A 21,078-nucleotide genomic window follows, 5' to 3' on the forward strand; every position below is an offset into this window, starting at 1 on the left:
TCACAGCTGGGTGTTGAGAACCACCCTTCTGTCTATTTATTGTGCATTGTATCATTCAAAAAGCAGGGAGTGAAAGCTTCCTGTGTGATCTCAGTGTACATAATGCATTTTATATTAGTTGACTTTAATTTGCACTTGCAAAAGTAATGAAATCATTCCTCATCTTCCCCAAATAGATGCAATTTGCCTTTGCCCTAAATCTTTATAAAAATTCAATTTTGCTTTTTAAAAGCAATACTCAGTTTTCCTTGCATTTCTGATATCTGTGGTATTGTATAATTATCCATGCTATGATATAATATGGCGGTACATGGATAGAACATCAAGTCACACAGACTTGGGTTTAAACTTGTTACTTCCATGGGTGACTGTGTGACCTTGGACAAATTACTTGGTTTCCCTAAGCTTTAGTTTCTTCAACTGTAAAATGAAGAAAATTATACTGGGTTACATTACACAATCGTAAGAATACAGGTAAGGAATTTAATCTACAGTTTGTATTCAGTTACCTATCATTACCAATATTACCATATCAGGTCCTTCCCTACTCCACTGAAATCTAAACTGCACCCTTCTAGAAGGTGAAATACACATCTCACTTTCTCAGATAGTTGACAATATGGTGAGTACCTCCTATGTAAGGTACACATAAAGGCATTAATATAACTTGTTGAATTAAAAATATTTATCCATTATATTCAAATTTAAAAAATATTTTCCTATGTGTCTGGTTTCTCAAATTAATTAATAAGCTATTTATAGGCAGATGACAGTTCAATAAATACATGAATGAGCCATACTGAAAAATGTTAGCTGAGTAGTAAATGAACAAGTACATGCTGAATATGTATTTAAAATGGAAACCAGTGTTCAGCAAATCCTAAACAAAATATTAAGGCATTTTCAGATATAGGTTTTAAAAAAGGTTTGCATTTTCAGGCAGCTACCTGAGAAATGTATATAATAATTTTTAAAAACAGTAGATAAAGATCCAATATCTACTTAAAATTTCTGGTCCCATCATTTCAATGGGTGAAAAGTGATTTCCTAATAATACAGGAAGCCAATCTAACATCAAGCAGTTAAATCTATTAATTGCATCTAAAATATTTAACCTTTTGATAAAGATTATGTAACTGGACATAGTTGAAAATCTATGGCATAAAATCTTCAGGACAAAGAGCTTACAAGTAGAAAATCAGTAACAAATATTTCATTATAAATAACTGAAAACAGGATGCTATGGTAACAGTATTACTGTTTGATAGCCCTACTATGTATTTTTTTCTTACGTTTTTGTGTATAGAAAGGTGTGGGTGTTTTCCTCCTTTCTTATCTTGCTGGTGGAAGTAACTCAGAAACCAAAGGATTAAAAACAATGACTGTGTTTATAAAGAAAGATTGTTTTTCTTTCTTTCCTTTTTTAAACCAATTACCATGGGGGGGAAAGGTCTAGGAGAAATAATATTCAAACACTACTATAAAGTTCAAAAGTACTTTTCACAGACATCATGAGTCAATGAGAATATGAACTAGATTCTACAACTTCATAAAAAGAGTGGTTAAGAATCATGAAAACTTATCAACACTAAACACATACACAGAGGCGTGAGCAGGAAGTTCTCGGGGCGGAAGCCACGCGACACCACTAAAGCACACCTGCTACTCACAGACGTTATAAAGCAACCAGTTTTACCTGCTTTATATTTCAGTCACAATATTTACCAAATAACCATCATTATTCAAACAGTCTTCTAATGATCCCCTGGATGAATGAGATGAGATTAATGATCACCTATTTATCACAATCGTTACTGTATCCACTATGAAGCTGCAGTTTAGGGATCATCCTATGGGACCGCATGGCTTGATCATTCAAGTACAGATTCTCAGATCTGTATTTCTGAACAGGATACTCCATACCCAAGCCCCGTCTCTGTCTCACCTTGGTAAACAATGCCACTAACTACCCAGGAGCTCCAAATTTGGGAGGTATTCTAGACTCTTCCCTCTCCTCCTATGTCTAATCGGTAAACAGAACTTTTGACTTTTTCTCTTCAAGATCCATCGCTCAGTCTCTTCTTGCTGAGATCAAGCAGTCCTCACTCCCTGTCTGGATTACTACTGCACTTGCCTGCTAATTTTCATGCCTCCAGTCTCACCTCCCTCTAACCCCTGCTTCTCACATCTCCAGAGTAATCTGGGTCTGAAACCAAATTTGCCCTTGTCACTCTCCTGCTTAAAATCCTTCACTGGTCCTCCTAAAATTCTTAGGGGGAAGCCAAACACCTTCAAACGGCATTCAAGGTCATTCATGATCCAGCCTCACCTTTTCTCTCCTGCCTCATCTCTTGCTATTCCTCAACCCCACCCAGTGCTGCAGCCAACCAGAAATGTCCACAGCTCCCTGAATTCACCAGCACCTCTCCAGCCCTACTGCTTATGCACACACTGAACTCAGTCCTTGTTCTCCATATTGGCAGCAAGTTCTTAAAGAATCAGCTCAAGTTCAAACCCTTCTGGGAAGTTATCTCTTATTAATGTTTCTGTCCCTCACCCAAATTTTCCAGCACTCACACATGCGCGTACATGCACACGCACATACATGCATGCACACACACACACACACACACACTCCTTTATTTAACCACTCTATTGATGTGCTCCCATAGCAGCTCAGGCATATATCACTATTATTGGACTTAGCCTTTCATCTGTACATTCTCACTGCTTGGTATTAATAGATGCTCAGTGAATGTCTTGAATAAAGGAAAGAATAATCTGTTCTTGCTGTCTCCTTGCTCACTCCGCCCCCTCCACTCACTGTTCACCCATTTCGTACTGGCTTGCACGTGTACTACTCCATCGAAAAAGCTCCCCAAAAGGTAACCAAAAATCTCTGCTAAATTCATCATTTTAAAAATCCTTCTGGCTTTCAACAGTGATGACCCTCCCATCCTCTTGCCACCCTCCTCTCTTGGCTGCCATGCTACCACAGTCCCCTACCTGTCCCTGGGCTCCAGCCCTCTTCTCAGTTCCTAGAGCATACCAAGCCTTACCCAGTCTTCCCGTACACAGTTCCCTCTGCCTAGAACACTCCAGTACTCCTAATCTCCTCACCCCAACTCCTACTGAAGCTTTAGACCAGCCATTCTCAAACCTTAATGTACACATAAATCACCTGGGAATCTTATTAAAATTCAGTCTGATTCCTTAGGTCTGGGGTGGGACCCACGATTCTGCATTTCTAATAAGCTCCCAGATGATGCCCAAGCAAACCATGCACGGATCACATTTTGAATAGCAAGGTTTTCCATCTCAGCTCAAACATCTTTTTTCAGGGAAACTTTCTCTGATTCCACCTCACCTGCACTCCTGATTTAGTCACAAGTCCACAATTTATACTTGCAGTGCACTGTGGAACTCTCCATGATGGCTTCAGCTATCACTATAACCCACATTCATCCTCCTCCCTGCCAACCCCCTGCTCCTATCTAGCCTGACATGTTCATTTTTGAGAAATGAATGAACAATGTCTGTTGAGCCAGCCTCTGACTTAGGCCAAGTCACTTCCCTTCACGATGCTCAGAACCACAAGGTTCGCTGCCCTGAGCTCAGCTCCTGCAGAAATCCAGCTTATCTGTGGTTATTACTCAGAGATTTTTCTATTGCTGTCAAGATGCATTCATGTGGGGTCTGCAGAGCTATGGCAGGAGAGGAATTAACACTGGTTTTTCTACTCTAACAAGCTGGTTGGCTAGTCTCCATATACAGTCTACTAGCACTCCAGATTTTCTTGTGCCAGGTGTATAAAGAGCAGAGGAAAAAAAAATTAAATCCTACTTAGTGTGCTTAGATCCAAGTCTCTTCCACCCTGGTGAGAGGACTGCTACCAGGAAGGGTAGAGGCAGGAGGAAAAGACAAAAACTTTTAGTACATTCTGATTTCTTTCCATTCAGAATTCACTGCTTAGATTCTCATAAAATTCATTTTTTTCTTACAGTTAAAAAATAATTGACAAAAAATGCTGTAGTTAAAATTATGTTAACTAGCTGGATACAGCAGCTAGAATATTTGCATGAAATAAATTGTAATGGGGAATATAATGGAAGAGCTTAATTGCATAAAACTCATGACAGGCAGAAGCAATGCCACTGTTGCCAAGAGAACTGCCTGGAAAAAGTGCCAAAGCAAAAACTAAAACTAAACAAATAAAACACCGTTTGTGATAAACCCCAAGAATATCATTTTTCTCGACTAGTAAATACATAAAAACAGTCATAGCACAGAGTAACAGAAATAACATAAAATAAGAAATTTTAATGCTTGGTTAAAATATTAATCACATATCTTAGGGAGAACTACTGCTCTCTAAATAAAGTTTCATATACATTTAAAAGGAGATTATTTTTAAATAGAAAAATGTTTTCTCATTTGTTTGATAAACCCATCAGTATACTTGATTTTAAAAATAGTGATTTTAGAAAAAATAATGCCATTTGCTTAAAATTTTTCATGTCATTTAATTGTATATCAGAGATTGTTTTTCCCTGAGCTGGGAGGAAGAGGGTTTGACTATCTGATAGATTAGTGCCCAAAATGTAAAACAGCCATAGTTTTATGGCATTTATAATTCACAGAACACTTAATGTATATAAACAATTTCTTGAAAAAGAAACAACATAAATTTTTAAACAGTGTTAACAGTTTGAATTTTATCGGTAATTTTACAATCGACTGAACTTTAGAGAAAGTACACAGAATTTTCTAAAAGAAGAAATCTGGGTAAGTGCATTTCTTAGTCAAATTCTTCAAAATTTCAACTGACTTTCCAAAGCACACAAGTGTCTTCCCTGTATCTTAATGCATTTCTAGTTCTGTTTAGAAGAAGTAATTAATCATTTATTATCCTGAAATTTTATTAAATTATTTTTTATTATCCCTAAAATGCAGATTTATGAATACAGAATAACATTTACTCATACTTTGCCTGATGCTAGATGTCACTTAAAATGAATTTATTTTACATAATATCAACATTAGAGAATATACAAAATAGGGCACAGATTCATTTTACTGAACCTGTAGCTTCAAAGAGAAAAACTTTCCAAGTGAATTACAAGATGTTTTTGAAAGGCCCACCTATGGGGGACAAGGTGTCACACTGTAACACAACCCTATTACATAATCACTCCCAAAGAAAAGATGGGGACTGAGCCCAAGGAGCCCTGAACTTGGAGGGACTAGGTCCCTTGTCACTGTGGGTAGTCATGATCTGAGCAATACTAACAGCAAGAGAAAAAGGAGGGTTGGAGGAGACAGCTTGGGTTCTACAAACAGGCTCACAGTTGAAAAAAAAAAAAAAAAAGTGCCTCAAATCTCTAGAAAAAACTCCAAAATATTATGGGCTTGGGTATGCTCTTGAGCCTTGCCCATGATTTCCTGCCCAATAAACAGAATATTTACCAAGAAAACATAGCTCTATTTAAAAATAAAAGTCAATGGAAAATAGAATTCACTCTATAGAAATCACACTGTAACCAAATCTGATGGAAACTGACACTATTCCACAAAGGAAATAATATCTGCACACACCAGAATGAACAGCAATAACAATAGCAAAGAAACCTTACGCACACACAATTCTTCCCACAAACACTCTTTCTTTAAAAAGCAACAACAAAGAACAACAACAAAAAAATGAAAGTTAGTGTTAGGGTGAGGTCAGGGACCTTGGGGAAACAGTAAAAGAAAAGTAACTGCAGAGCCCTACCAAGAAGGTAAAGTCCATATTCAATTTTTATCAACTGTCTTAAAAATGTTCTATACAGCAGTTTATCCACTGACCCAGAATCAAATCCAGAATCACACACATTGCATTTAGTTGTTAAACATGGTATGGCTATGTAATATCCCATCTCAATATACTATACTTTTATTTAGCTAATACTCTCTTAAAGGACATTTGACTTGTGTCAGTTTTTTGTTGTTGATGTTATAAATAATGTTGAAATAAACATTCCTGAATAGAAGTCTCTCTCCGTACATCTTATTATTTTTTTAGGATGTTTTAGGACCTTTAGGATGATCATTCAGGATCCAGCAGAAAAACAGAAACCACGACAGTTATTTTGGCAGAGAGAACTTAATCTAGGGAACTAGTTAAACAGGTTTGGAAGTTTGCAAAGGCTAAAAGGCAGCACAGAGGTGAGAAGACATAGTAAAGGCATGAAGCAACTACCTCTCTGGGGCTGGAGGAACAGAGGACAGAGGTTGGTTTGTTGGAAACTAGACACTCAGAGGCCCCCTGCTGAGTTGAGATGGTTTGTTCAGAGAAGGGAAGAGGAATGTTCATTAAAAAGACATTCTGAAAAGGAAGAGGAAATGCCTGGCATTCCTTCTCCATCTCTCCTCAACTTAAAACAAATAACAAGTAACTCTTTATGTGCTTCAGTAAAATAATCCAAACAAATACATGAAAAGTAAAAGAATTTTGCCACCATAAATGCTGAAACCCACCAAAATTCTGCAGTGATTTGGAAAGCAATTTAGAAAGAAAGCATGATATAAAAACTGGCCTTTGTAGCGGCCATCATTATCTCAAGCAAAGGAAAAAGAAAATACTGTAGGAATTAGGGGGGAAAATAGGTCAAATTATACCAGAACATTCTTCAGTTGTAAAAGTCATTTCAAGTCAATCTTCATTTTTAAATGACAGGGGTTGGTGGGTGGCTTGGTTTAAAGCAACAGAGTTTCATGTATGCTTGAGGATGTATGATTGTGCACATTGTACGATGTCTTCTACTGATGCCTGGCTATCTCAGAAAGTAAACGCGAGGAAACTGAAAGACAGAACGAACTAGGTGAGACCAGCACTGGGCATCCATACCAGTTCACTCAGATTATGAGGATTTTAACCTCTCTGAAGCCCTAATATAGTTTACATTATCTGACTTATTCCTGTAGCACAAAGAACTGACTGAAAAATTCACTTTGGCAGACTTACTGACTACTTCCACCAAGTAAGTAGCTGTCAGGTGGCTAAATAAAGCAGCAGAAAAGCCAACCGGCTCTGCTGCATAAGCGGCACCAAATCACTCAAAACCAGACGGCTGCAGATGTACTCAGCAGCTGAAAGCGCGGCTCACTACCTTCCACGGAACTCGGACAGGCCCACGGATGGCATCTGGCTCCGCGGCAGACCCTCCTCCAGGCCAGCAGGAAGCTCAGCTCGGGCTGCCGGTCCAGGAGACCAGCCTTTCCCAGCGCTCCCGGAGTCATTTCCTGTGTGAAAAGCGCACTGCTGTTCTTGCATTCCTCAGGGTGCATGTCTCTCATCTCAGAGGATGTTGCTCTTCCACAGGAAGAGGAAGGAACCAGTTGTTCCTGGACGTGTGGGCTGAGGGCTGTCGGGCATTTTCGGCATGCCTCAGTCTCAGCTGTGGGAACCGGGGATGCGGCTGAGATTCCCAGGCCCGGGACTGTCCAGATGACTGTGGCGGTTTAGAAACACAGTAGCTCAGGAAGTTGGAAGGCAGAAATAATACCTGGAACTTCAAAACCTCCAGTTCCCAAAAATGTGCTAATTTTCTAAAGGAAATTCAAAAACTTATTTACTCTGTTGGGCTCCCAAACAGCATGTTTTATAAAATCCTTTTGTAGAATTCCACACCACCCTCTTCTTTTTTACATTTCATGAAGAAAAGTTAAGTCCTAAATCACTTTTATCAACAGGTTATAAAGACCAGTTTCACTGCATAAAGTATCGTTTAAGCGAGATCATGCTTAAAAATGTAATCAGTATAAACTTTTCGCTAAGAGGAAACACTTATTGATGATAAGCTTTCTTTCCCTGTGACCTTGAAACTTAAAGGGAAAGAAGCTCAAATTAGCAAATTCTTCAGGAAAGTTAAATCAAACACTGGGGACTTATGATTATTATTTTTTTTAAATCAAAAAGTAAATTTTATTTGGAGGAAAAAAGAAAGCCTCTGATCCACACTATTAATCTCTTTTTACAGTGGTACTGTCTTAGTTAATCAGCTTAAAAAAAAAAAAACCCAGCCACGTTCTTTTAACAGACTAAAAAGTTTTAGTTGGTTGGCTTTTTTCTTACAATCCCAAAACACGTTTTTTTAAAGGTCAGCTATCACAGTCACAACTGTTGGTAGTTTTTATAACATATGGGTCATGATGTACTTCAAAAGCAAGGATGCAACTAATTTGGAAATAATCTCTTCTTCTCTGATGTTTTCTCTAACTTGCATCTGAAAAAAATATAAATGTTATTTTTATTCTAAATGGAAAGAGATTTGTGGAAGTGTATTTTTTCTTATTTACTTCTGTTAATTATCCTGTATGTCTTCTTTTTAAAAGCTTTGACACTTTAATTACTTCATTTCTTTCCGTTTTAAGGGTGATGCTTTAAAATTGCTTCTCAAGCCTGATAAGCATTCCTCTTTTTACTAAGCATCTTAGAATTATGTTAACTTTTTTTTAAGAATGTGTGACCTTAATTTTATTCTATTTTATTTTTTTAATTGTTACAATGTGTCATTTCCTGGTGTACAGCACAATGTCCCAGTCATGCATATGCATACATATATTCAATTTCTTGTAATAACCTTTAATGAAAAAGAATATGAAAATGAATATATGTATGTATACACACTAACTTTTTGAGTCAATGGATAAAAAAAAATACTGTTTCACTGTATCCCACCTGACATATTCACTATCATTTGAAATGAAAACTAAACATCATTTAATAAAATGAGGATAGACTGTGAAAAGCACCAGCAACTAGTGAGTCCAGAGGCAGACTTTACACATGCCTACGTTCATCTTCTTTCAAACACTCAAGGTGGGGGTGGGCAGAAGATAAACACCACGGGCCACTGAACCATTGCCTAAAGATACCATAAAAATGTCTTTTTCCTAAATCTAAGTAAGCAACAACAAACTTACGAACATACCTAGTTTCAGAAATCATATGCACTAAGCTTATAAATCAAATGCTACCTTACAAGCCATTGCAAAGTTTAAAAACTTAGAACTTCACCTTCCTCCAAATTTAGAGGTTGTCTATATGTAAATACAGGAATGCTAGCATGCAGAAAAGCAGTGGAAGCAGGAGGTTTGTGCACCATGATTTTTATACATTTTCCTGGAAAAGTAAATGGGGTATCTGGGGACAACACATTGTATATTACCACTTTACACTTTTAAAGTTATAAATTTTAGTCTTGAGACATTTAAGTTTGCATACACTGTGTTCTTTCAAGTAAGTCTTTCCAAATCTTTGCTTACATAAGCAGTTAGAAGCTGGAATAACTCTGAACTAGTTACGCAATGTTGTCTAGTTACCAGGATGCACTGTTGCCACAACATCCATGGAGATATCCTCTCTGTATCTGCACTTTTACTCTTTTTATGTCCATATATTTTGTCAATACATTAACATTTTTTCAGAGAGCATATACCATATGACAACCTCCATGAAAGGGTATAACTTTTTCTTCCTAAAAATAGGTTGATGCAACAATTTTTCCAAAAGGGAAACTAGTGAACTTTGCTGAAAAATGCAAATCCAAAGGACACTTAGGAAGGAAGACTATGTTTTACGACTGTGCTTCTCAAAGTCACAGAAACAGCACAGTATCTCTTGCACTGATTCAGCTGATCACTTTCCTGATCCCAGAAAAGAAGACAGGAAACCACAAGTCTTTTTCTCTCAACAGCCCTTCTGGCAAAATGATGAGAGATGATCTGGGCTAACCTGAAATTACTCAGGGCTGCACCTTACTGTTCCCTGGGGAAAGGAGACAGGGAATCCCACAGCTGACATCCAGTCTGTCACGAAATCCTCTTGGCCCTGCCTTCCAAATACATGCAGCATCAGATCACTCACCACCACCTCCTCCGCTACCACCCTGGATCAAGGGACACCTGCCTCCTGTCTGATTGTTCCATTAGTGTCCTAATTAGTCTCTTTGCTCCCCTCCACCACCACCCTCAGCTGATTCTCAACACAGCAGCCAGAGTGAACCTGTTAAGATGTAAGTCAGATCACGCCCCCCCACCCCCAAAGGAAACCCTCCAGGGGCTCCTCCTCACTCCCAGTCTCGCCTTTGGCACGCTCTCACTGGCCTGGAGTGCCTCCCCAGATACTCATCTCACTTGATCCCTTCATTCCTTCAGTTCTTTACTAAACCGTCGCCCTTCACAGGACTCTTGTCCCGGCCAAACTATCCAAATGCACCCGTCTTCCTATCTGACTTCAGTGCTTTCCGCGCCATTGCATTTTTCCCATTTACTATACTATACAGTCTTTTTTTTTTTTTTTGAATCTGTGAATTGCCTGTCTCCGCCACTAGAATATAGAATGTAGGCTTCTCTGGGGCAGGTATTTCTGTTTTGTCCACATTTTCTAAAGTCAGGAACAGTGAGTGGCACATCATTACTCAAGAAACACTGAGAACCAAAAGTGTGTGAGTGGGTGTGCTCCCAGTATCCTACCACACAGCTGCTATCCACTGAGTCAGGCGCTGTAAAGACTCAGGATTAGATGGGGGCACTTTTATTACTGAGGTACATACTGTATTTTCAGTTACTTCTGAGGCATCTATACTTTCCACCAGCTGGAATGTCCCTATCAAAACCTTACCCATCTCTGGTCAGGTCACGAACTGACAATCCTTACACTTGGCATCTGAAGTACACTGAAACTGCCACTTGTTTCTTGTACTAACGAAATTCCTCTCTAGCTAGGTTTTAAGTTTCTTGAGGTAGGCAGCCAGCATGACATCCTGTCTTCAGTATCTCGGATAACCCCTCCATCCAGTTTGGCTTTAAATATTTTGACTGATGGAGCAAAAAAGACTATAAACCTTGATTTTTTTCCTATAATGAAATTGTAAATTCTCAGTTTATTGTGAAGAATTAATTTAACCTGAAAACTGTCCCAATCCTAAAGAAAGGCATGTCCATCACCTACACAGTTGCCAAAATGAGTACGAGAGTACTCCTCCTGTTCTCTGAGAAGAGCCCAGTGTTCTGACAGTCAATCAGAAGGATACTAGCAAGATTGTCAACTTCATTTTGTTCATTTGTGGAATAAATAATAGTAAAATACATCAAAATTTAGGAATATATTTACCTAAAAATAACAATTTTAATAATCATTGAGTATTTTAAACAAATTTTGTTTAGCCAGGATTTTTTTTTTAATACTTCATAGTAAGATACAGAAGAGAAATTCCAGTCTTGCTTGCCTTCTAGGGGAGAAGGGCTGACGATGCGGGAGGATCTGGAACACCCCACGTAGCCGTGTCACATGCCAATGCTAATGCTAAATGCCCTCTTACAATTTTGATGACAAATAAATGAAAATAGTAAAAGACTCAGTGAGAATCTTGAACTAAATAATATTTAAAAAATCAGGATATGACAAGTGACAACATAATTGGAATAAAGACTCAGAAATTTGAGATCAACATTTTAAAACTATGTCTATGTGACAGCCAGTATATCTATCCCGTTACAGAAACATTTTTTTACAACATAGCTTTAAAAATACAGATTGGCAACAGCTTATTTTGATCCTGAAATATTGTATCAAATTTCCTGCCTGGCAGGAGAGACACAAGTGCAAGCCTCGAAGACACCAACTGTTTGTATGCCATCGTTTCTCCTCTGTAGTAGGAAGGCCTCAGAGCACAGACAAGACAGCAGTACACTCTAACCTATAAATCATCCTGAATATAATATTAAATCAAGTCAAAACAGGAGTAGAAGCCAACTATTTCTTACACCGGAATAAATCTGCTTTTCTCCTACTAAGAAATTTCACAAAATAAGGTTTGAAGAGTAACCTTTTTATATCTCATCTTGATGAAAATGCATTTTTAAGGAAATACTCTTCCAGTCTACAAAAACTAAACAAACGATCCCCCCAAATAAACAGTAACCACAATAACAAAAACCCAAACCACCTTCAAACACTGCTTTTTTTGGCTTCCAATATTTCACTAAGTTTTTAAATTATAATCACATGCAAAGTTCACACCACAATAGTGCTTCATGCCAGAATAGAAACAAGTCTCCTTTACAATTATGTCTGATTTGTCATGCAGACGCAAAAGAAAAGTAGCCAATATATAGAGGAGATTACAGATTAAGAATTACTTACCACTAGATTAATGGAAAGGCAAATAATTATAGTGACTTCACTTTAGTTTCCTAACCCAATGAGCTAAAAGAAAGATACATACTTTGAAAATATAAAGGAAAGCACTTTAAAGATATTCCTCATAAAAATCTAAATGCTTTAGGAGCACCTATATCTTCAGAAAATGTGTTAGTAAAATAAACAAAATCAGGAGTCTTTAGCTTGCCTGGAAGTAAGCAGCTATCTTCCAGATTTTAAACAAATCTACCTAGCTGGGACTTCAGCAGCCTAATCCCAAACCAATTTAGAGCAAACAAGCTTTTGTCTGTGTTTTCTTGTTTGTTTTGTTTTTATGTAGCATCAAGCACACAACTTCAAATAACAGTGGAGTCTTTCTTTTAATGCTTATATATTGGGTTAAACCATGGGAAATCATTGATATTAGACCGTTTTGCCTACATAGTGGCAATTTCACATAATTCAGCCTAATATTATTCCTTATGTGAAGAACAACTGTATTTTTCAGTCTTATTATCCTTTTCTGTAGCACAACTGCACACTTGTCAGTGCTCTGTCTTCTCAAAGTCCCACATACTGTACTTCTGAGTTAGGGCCCTGTGACTTAGACACACTGACTCTGGCACGTCTGCATCCCCACCCAGGGACAGACACCCTGCCATCACGTGCTAGGTGACAGGTATGCCCACCTCTATAGCACACTATCAAGAACACCTGGATTCCTCGGGTCATGAGGCTTTGCAAACTTGGAAGGGCTCCAGCAGGGAGAGTGAGTCTCAAAGCATGGACCCAAGGTTTCTGATGATCTCTGATATCCTCCAGTCCAGAAACATGCAATTAAGCCTGAAGACTACCTCAAAAGAAAGCAGCTCCGGGACAGAAAAAATCCAACTCACCACAATTTGTACATTCCAACAGCATGCCTTTCGGGTAATTCACTGAACCATAAATATGTTGAGCACCTACTATAAGGTAAGAACTGTGGCAAGAACTCAGTGTCTAGTTAATTTTTAATGTTGTAAGTAAGTTATTCATGCAGGAATGCTCACAGGGTTATTTTACAAACATGAACGTTGTAACAGACAAGGCCACAGACCCACTTGAAGTTCCAGTTGTCACCAATGATTCCTGGACTTCTTCGACAATCAGTCCCTAGGTTGACCCTCCAGCTGACTTCCTGCCTCTGGAACTTCTCATGAGTCACCTAGGAGTCTTCTGTGCCATGGGACTAACACTGAAAAGACCCTTTAATAAGCAGACTTCTTCCTGATACAAGACAGACTGAAGATAGACTAGTCCTCTGCAGAATTCCTTTACAATAGGTATAATTCTTGAGATCTAGTGGAGAGTTTGTAATGTAACGTCAAGTGTTTGTTTGTTTTTTCTGGCCACGTGTTAATTTACCCCAAATATTTAACTATACTGACATCATCACAGTAGTGTTGCCAAAGACCACGCCACTCCTCCCATTTGTTTTCATGACTGCTTTTGCCCTGACTAGCAGAGCTGACGGCAGAAGTGACCTGCCTTGCAAAGATTAAGCAGTCTCAAGTGGAAAGGCTAAAACTCTCAATTTGTGAAGACTTTGGACACACTGAGTAAATAAACTGTATGTATGCAATTTTTTAAAAACAAAATTGCATGTGTTAGAAGTACTTCTTAATTTCTGCATCATCCATCAAGAGAGATGAACAAAGGGAAATGGCTACTTCGATTACAGCTTCTAATGAGACCAGAAGTAAGTTTAGCACCTCTGAAAGGCAATTACCAAAGAAGGAATCTGTTCTGTGACAGCAAGTGGAGTGTCATGTGGGCAGCACCCTAATAGGAGATGAGACAGTGAATGTGGATTAGATTGAAAGTCATCAAATTAAAACTTTTCTAAAACTGGTGCTGCTCCCCCTTGTGGCCATTTAGACACATTGTAAGTATGACTGGTACAAAGTTTTTTCTATGTTAAGATGTAAGGCTACTTAGCCTTTTTTTTAATCTCCTCTCCCACACAATTTTTAAGGAAAATGAATTGTGCCAAACAATTAAATACCATTTAAATGCCAAAGGAAACTTACTGTGGTAGAATCAAAAGAAAGGATGTCCACAACAGGGGGAGTGGAGGTCTGCAAATCGATTACATCAAGCTTTGGATTAATCTGTGTATATATATTAAAAAAGCTAATATTAGATTTTTATACCATAAGAAACTGCATGCCATTTGTAACAATTTAGAGGTATTTCCTAATATATTCTAAAACTAAAATATATTGGTACATTCAATGACATGAATACAACAATTTTAAATAAGATATTAGCTTATCAAATCAATATATAAGAAAAGATCATCAGGACCAAACTGAAATTTTCCCATGGGAAAAAAAATGTTTCTACATTAGAAAATCAATGGGATTCATCTATAAAGGGATTTTAAAAATAAAATAAAATGACCCACCTCAAAAGATGCAGAAAAATATCCTAGCCAGTTCATTAAGACAAGAAAAGGAAATAAAAGTGTTAAGATGTAAGAATTAGAACAGAAGAAATAAAATCGTCATTCATATATAATTATCTATAAAGAAATCCCCAAAGGATCTACTGCTATATCATTAAAAGTAATAAGATCTCAAACCAGTATACAAAAACAACCGCATGTTTGCACTTCCACACACAGTAAAAAAAAAAAAAAAAAAAAGCAAATTTTAAAAATTCATCACTTATAATACAATAAAAATTTAAAATACATCAGAATACAACAAAGATGCATAAGACTTTTATGGGAAAAAATAATAAAACTCACGTAAAGACGTTAAAGAAGGCTTAAACAAACAGACAGCTATACCATAAAGAGCTCAGAAGCAGAGCCCCGTCTATATAAAAAACAAATACAAAAGAAAAATGGTGTCACAGATCAACAGAGGAAGGATGATTTGTACCTGAGAAAACTGGGTCATTAAATGGATCCCTGCCTAATATTACACACAAAGACAGACAGCAGATAAATGAGAAAACTAAATGTTACGTGAAAACTATAAAGTTAACAGAAGTAAATGTATAAAAATATCTCTGTGACCTGGGGTGGAGAAGGGCATCTTAAAAGTTGCAAAAGTAAAACCATAAGACAAAATAAAAAAATTTGATCTATCTGATTACTCCAAAATTAACGATTTCTGTTTAACAACAGATACTATAAAGTCAACAATCAGATAATGGAACAGGAGGAGATACTATGATGTCTAAAAATGAAAAAGGACAAATATCGAAAATATGTAAGAAAAACCTACAAAGCAATGTGAAAAGAACAGCAATCCTAAGAAGAAATTATAGAAAACCTAACATTTAACTAGCATATAAAGAGATTTTCAGAAACATTAGTAATAATTAGAAAAGGGAAGATTAAAGCAAAGCACCACTTAACACCCAGTAGACTGGAAAATCTAGAAAGCTCGATGCTGACATTGTTTATAGCAACATTGTAATGGCAAAAACAAACAACAATCAGAATCCCCCAAATGTTTATCAGCGTGGAATACATAAATCATGGGAATTACTACTGTAGTAAATTCATCAGAATCCCATACCTCAGTGAAAACGAATGAAATATGACTATGTGCAAACAACATATGAATGTATGAATTCAGAATCCATACATACGAATCTCAGGATTTTAATGTTAAGTGAAAAGTAGGCTATAGAAAAACACATATGCAGTGTGATTCCATTTATATAAAGTTTAAAACCTTCCAAAATGAAGTAACATCTAATTACTGATTCTAACGTATATAGTAAAATTAAAAAGAGAAGCAAAGGAATAATTAACTAGAATGGTGACTACTTCTGAGGGAAGTCATTTCAGAATTCAGAAAGACCAAAAGAAAAAAAGAAACCACATGATCACTAATTATTTACTAAACATTATGAATACAAAGAAATCAACAAAGGGCCACAAAGATAGCAGAACTTGATATCAAATAAACAGTTACCAACAATGTGTCTTGGCGAATCTCAAAGAAGAAACTGTTGACTGAGCACTTAGTGAGAAAGCCTTCCCAGGGAAGACACAGAACTTAAGAAGGCTCCTTTAAAACAGGTTTAGAAGACAAAAACAGAGGGACAGCAATGAGGTTCCATGCAATCCTGAGCATAGAGGCAGAATACTTCTGCACAGGGTGAGAGGGTGGCGAGGGTTAAATTGTGAGCAGTGAAGGAATCTGGGAAGGCACAGAAAAGCTGGAGTCTAGAATGTGCTTTAGAAAGATTAGCCTGTATCGAGATTAAAGTAGGGTAATAGCGAGGACAAGACAGCAGGGACTGTGGTGATAAGGGCTGAGCCTATGGGAAGAGGAGTGGAATGATTTCAAAAGCACTTATCAAGTTTGAGGCATACAGCTGTAGTTTTGGAAGTATTAAGAAGCTTTTACATAGATCCAGCCAATTGTGTTAGAGGAAGAGGTGTACGTGCCCAACAACACCCACGCTGCGGTAAAGAAGGAATTAGAATCGTGCAGGGTGAGAATGGAGGGCTATCTGCTCAGTCGGCCAACAGGCCAACGCCTTTATTTCTTTCTGGCCATTCCACAGAGCAGACGGCACAGCCTCCTTCTGATCAGCCAGAGTTGAGGCTGACTCACTTTCCTTTCAGTCTAGGGCTAGCTGTTCCAAAAGACTGCTTGCAGACATGTTATTCTCTTTTATCTACTGCCACCTAGTGTAGACACAGAATTTTTTTTTAACATTTTTTATTGATTTATAATCATTTAGAATTGTTTACCAATGAAAAATACAATCTGGTTTGCCATCTGAAACTGCAACTACTCAGAAAAATCTAAATCACATGGAAATGGTCAGCATCTCTCATGGAGAAATCCTTGAGGTTCTACAAGCTGGGGAAGTCTTGATGCAACAATATTTTTCTATATTTTGCTGCAAGCTGCTGCCACATGCATTAAATGGAGCAGAAAATTCTCACTAAGCTTATAGACTTCTCCATGAAGAAAAAATGCCGAGGCAGTGACACGGTTAAGTTCTTTGCAAGCTCATCTCCGTGAATATTAACAGTACCTTTTAGCTTTCCATTTTCATTAAAGGAAAGAGCCCTTCAATAACTGCAGTTGCCTTGAAGTGGAGTAGGCTGCCTTATGAGAGGCTGAGTTCTCCATCACTGAATAAGGGATTCATGCACAAGGGAGGGTTAGTATATATGACCTCACAGGTACCATTCCACTTTGAGGTTCTGGTACATCCACAAACTGAGAAGTCCATGAGCACAAACTCTGCCACTAACAAATTCTGAAGGGCAAGAAATCTGCCTGTCTTGTTCCAGTGCAGTATCTAGCACATAGATACTTATTATCCGTTAACAGGTTGAAGTTAAATTTTGATTCTATTAAAGCACTGCATCGAAATAGTTAAATGTACAGAATAGAACCAGAGTGACGAGGCTGAAACTCTCAAGTTGCCACTTACTAGCTTTAAGATTTAACTTACATGTGCCTCAATTTCTCATGGGATAAAAATGGTACTTACTCTATAGTTTTTAGGAAGATTTGATAACTTAATTTATGTAAGGTAATTAGAATAATGTTGCACGTGTTAGGTATTATTATTATTACTGCTATTGCTATTATTAGGTAATCTCTGAAAAACATTTTTTGAGGCCCAAAACAACATATACCATGGCTAAAACTAAAATACAAAATTGGTAGAAGAGTGGTCATTTTTTTTTATCATAAATTATAATGTTTCAACCTTAATAGAAGGTTAAGATAAAGACCCAATCTCAGGCTCCAAGATTTAAACTGATCACCTGTAGTTTTCAACTATAAATCACGGCCAGACTACCACAAAATATTTTTATATAAATATTTAGTTAAGTTAAAGGAAGTTTTCCTTCCTGCTCAATATTGTACAGCATTTCCTATGCAATTTGTAGATTAAGGCAATCTCACCTGGCCATTATAGAATTAGAAACCATCAAAACATTAACAAATTCTTCTCAAATAACTAACCATGACCCCTACTTACTATCTTCTGCAATTATTCTGGAATAGCTACTCCAACCCCTTCTGTTACCAAGATCTACTAGCATCCCTTAGCACGGCTCTACATCTTCCCACCGAAATAAGCAAAAGAGCAGGGCACTGCTCGGGAGAAAAGTGTCAGGCACACACATTAAGTTTTAGTTCCTCCTTCAAGAAGCAACGTTTGCTCTTGTCTAGGGGCGGGACGTGCAGCTCAGCTTGTGACAGTCTGAAGAAGACGAAGTCAGCATGAATTAGTGATGTGACATTGTGCGACACAGGCAGGGTTAAGATAGCTTATTTTAAAAATGGGCTTCTGTCCCACCCAAAAAAGAAAGAAGTAGCCCTTTTGTTTTAACTAAGACAGAGTGCCCAGGCTAGGCACGGCGCACAGGCTCTGCTGTCAGATGAACAGAAGGGACGGAAGAGAGGTCCGTCTGACATGGTGAAGGGAAAGACTTTATGCTTCATGCCTTCTTCTCTCACTTGTTCCAAGAGCAATCTGCCTATCACCCGCTCTCTCCATGCAGGAAGTAGTAGTTTATAAATGCAGTCAGCCAGTATCCAAGGTCTAACACTACGCAGGATTCCTCACCTTCAAACAAGAGGTACCCTGAAGGCTGGCAAGTGGGTGGTTTTTGCAAAAGTCCAAACAGTCTCACTCAGAAGATTGAAGAGTATGCAATTCAAATATTTGAGCCTCACAGAGAACACAGAAAATACAAATCATAGGAATGTTATGTTACTTCAAACCCAGAAATGAAACATTCGTGGTTACTGCAAAAAGAGAAGTCAGGGAAATTAGGTCACCTAGATGCCACTGATTTCACCTCATCTAGGAATATGTTTTCACTCTTTTAATCAGGAACTCTGACCTCAAAAAAAAAAAAAAGTTTTGCTAGTTTCCAGACATTTCCAAAGTAATGTATGTAAACTGACCTTGCCTAAAGCTTTGGAAAAAAATCTAATCTATCCAATTTAGTATTTCAAAGTAAAATTTGCTCATCTTAAATGAACACAATACAACTTCTGATTCATACTATTCTATTCTAAGTGATATTTTAAAATTAAGAGTCTTTTGGCTCTGGGAGGGATTACTAGACATTCATTTAAAGTCTTTAAAAATAATTTGATATTTAACAATTATTCATTCATAATATTAAAGATGGTCTCTGTCCAGAAAACTTTACACTCATGCTTTATTATAAGAGATTTTCAAGAAAAAAAAGAATAGTTGGTTGTTCGTATGCAGAATCCTATCACTTCTCTGCATTTTATATCACAAAATCTGAATTCTGACCAATTTAAGTCATATAGTATACTTAATTCAAGTACACAGTAAATGTAATGTAGTAGCTGACATTTAGTAAGTGTTCAATAAATACTGTTACTTACTGGGCATCCAGTAAGTACCAAACCTTTTGCTAACTATGCGAAAAACAGAAAGTGGAGTTGTAAAGACCGTCTGTGTGTATAATCTACATACTCTCCAAGGACATTCTCTTCAACACTCTCGTTTTTACAAGCCATATTTACAGTGGCAAATCATAATTACTTGTTTAAGCTTAGGAAGACAGAGCATTAGTTCCCCCTAATCATCTTTCATAACAAAGAAGAGGGAAAGAAATGGATTCACAACTCTTTATGAATTGGTCTCTGATCCCCTAGGATTAGAAACTGAATTATATATTCTGACATCTGTTTTCCCAGAAGTGCCATTTTCTAAAATGTTTCTAGGTAGATAAATGATAGATACTACAATTGCTACTATAACTTTACTTCTATCCCCATTCAGTAAGTATGTATGAGCTTACAGATAATTTAAACCGTACACAGAGGCTGACTTTCTTAAGGCAACAAACCTAATTTAGTCACAGTGCTCAACAATCTGTACAGTGTAACTGAATTGTAATTCCAAGATGAAAAGCCAGTTTTTAGGAGATTTTTTAAGTGTATATGTGAAAAATGGGTGGAGAGTGGCTCCGCATGGCCTGGGTCATCCTGACCTAGCCACACTCAGCAACCCAGCTGGTTTCACTGCTTTCTGGCAGCACTGTCAGAGCAGAGCTCCTCAGACAACTCGTTGACATTTTAAAGAAAGCCTAACACTCTTAAGTGGGCTGGGGCTGAGAGTAAATCACAGAGAAGACGGCTGAGCCCTTAACACTGAGGTGGCGTGATGTCATGGAAGCATCACTGAGTTAGGAGTAAGGAGACCGGGCTCAGCCTGCAGCTCTGCCACCCTCAACTCTGGAAAGGGAGGCGGCTGAGCCGGCAAGAGGGCAGCAGCAATGATCACTCCCAGCTGAGCCACAGAAACACTAGAATAAAAAACATCACGAGCCAATAAAGCCAGCTTGGGTAAAACAAGAAAAGGAAACTCAAGTCAATTTAAAATACATTTCACATACATTTTATGTGATGCATACGCTCACAGAGGATCAACAAATGCATCTACAATTGTACAAACTGAAAGAAAAATGTGACGAACCAAAACCAAATTGCATTACATTCTTTCTTTCAAAGAAATCAAAGGGGAAAAACAATAATACAATCAGTGGCACGAAGAAGTAGTAAAGTACAACAGTAAACACTTCAGAGGATATGGAAAGATGATCAGAAGTTAGAAAGGATAAAAATTATAGCAAAGAACTGAAAATAAACACCATCATGGAAAAACAAGGAAAGAACTCTCCAAAATGTGGCTAGGTTAAAAAAAATCTAGAAAACAGTCCAAAAGGTTTAAAAGTTATAAAAGCTTAAACTTGCGTACTTGCGTGCACACACCCTGAGACTAGCAGAAATGCCTGAGGTAACAGAAAAGACCAAGACCAAGCAAACCAAAATTAAAGAACTGACATGGGGTGAGGGACCCAGAGG

The 21,078-nt window shown here is 37.6% G+C and overlaps 1 protein-coding gene across 4 annotated transcripts in view; it reads right to left on the reverse strand.

The window, feature by feature from the left end:
- Positions 1–21,078, reverse strand: part of POC1B (POC1 centriolar protein B) — an 85,932-nt gene that overhangs the window by 17,452 nt on the left and 47,402 nt on the right. Inside the window, exons 10-11 of one of the 4 annotated variants that reach the window (XR_010383154.1) lie at positions 14,634–14,656; positions 14,257–14,337 (exon numbers count right to left, since the gene is read on the reverse strand). The exons of 1 other annotated variant lie outside the window; for it this stretch is intronic. Coding sequence is in view for 2 of the 3 variants with exons in the window: in XM_064491571.1 (XP_064347641.1) it covers positions 8,175–8,267; positions 14,257–14,337 (174 nt within the window). In the remaining variant the exon portion in view is untranslated. Of the gene's footprint in view, positions 1–8,127; positions 8,268–14,256; positions 14,338–14,633; positions 14,657–21,078 lie in introns of those variants that run through there. 2 more of the 4 variants (XM_064491571.1, XM_031463043.2) reach the window with 2 other exon arrangements.

The sequence above is a fragment of the Camelus dromedarius genome, chromosome 11, assembly GCF_036321535.1.
Source record: "Camelus dromedarius isolate mCamDro1 chromosome 11, mCamDro1.pat, whole genome shotgun sequence".
Classification (NCBI taxonomy): domain Eukaryota; kingdom Metazoa; phylum Chordata; class Mammalia; order Artiodactyla; family Camelidae; genus Camelus; species Camelus dromedarius.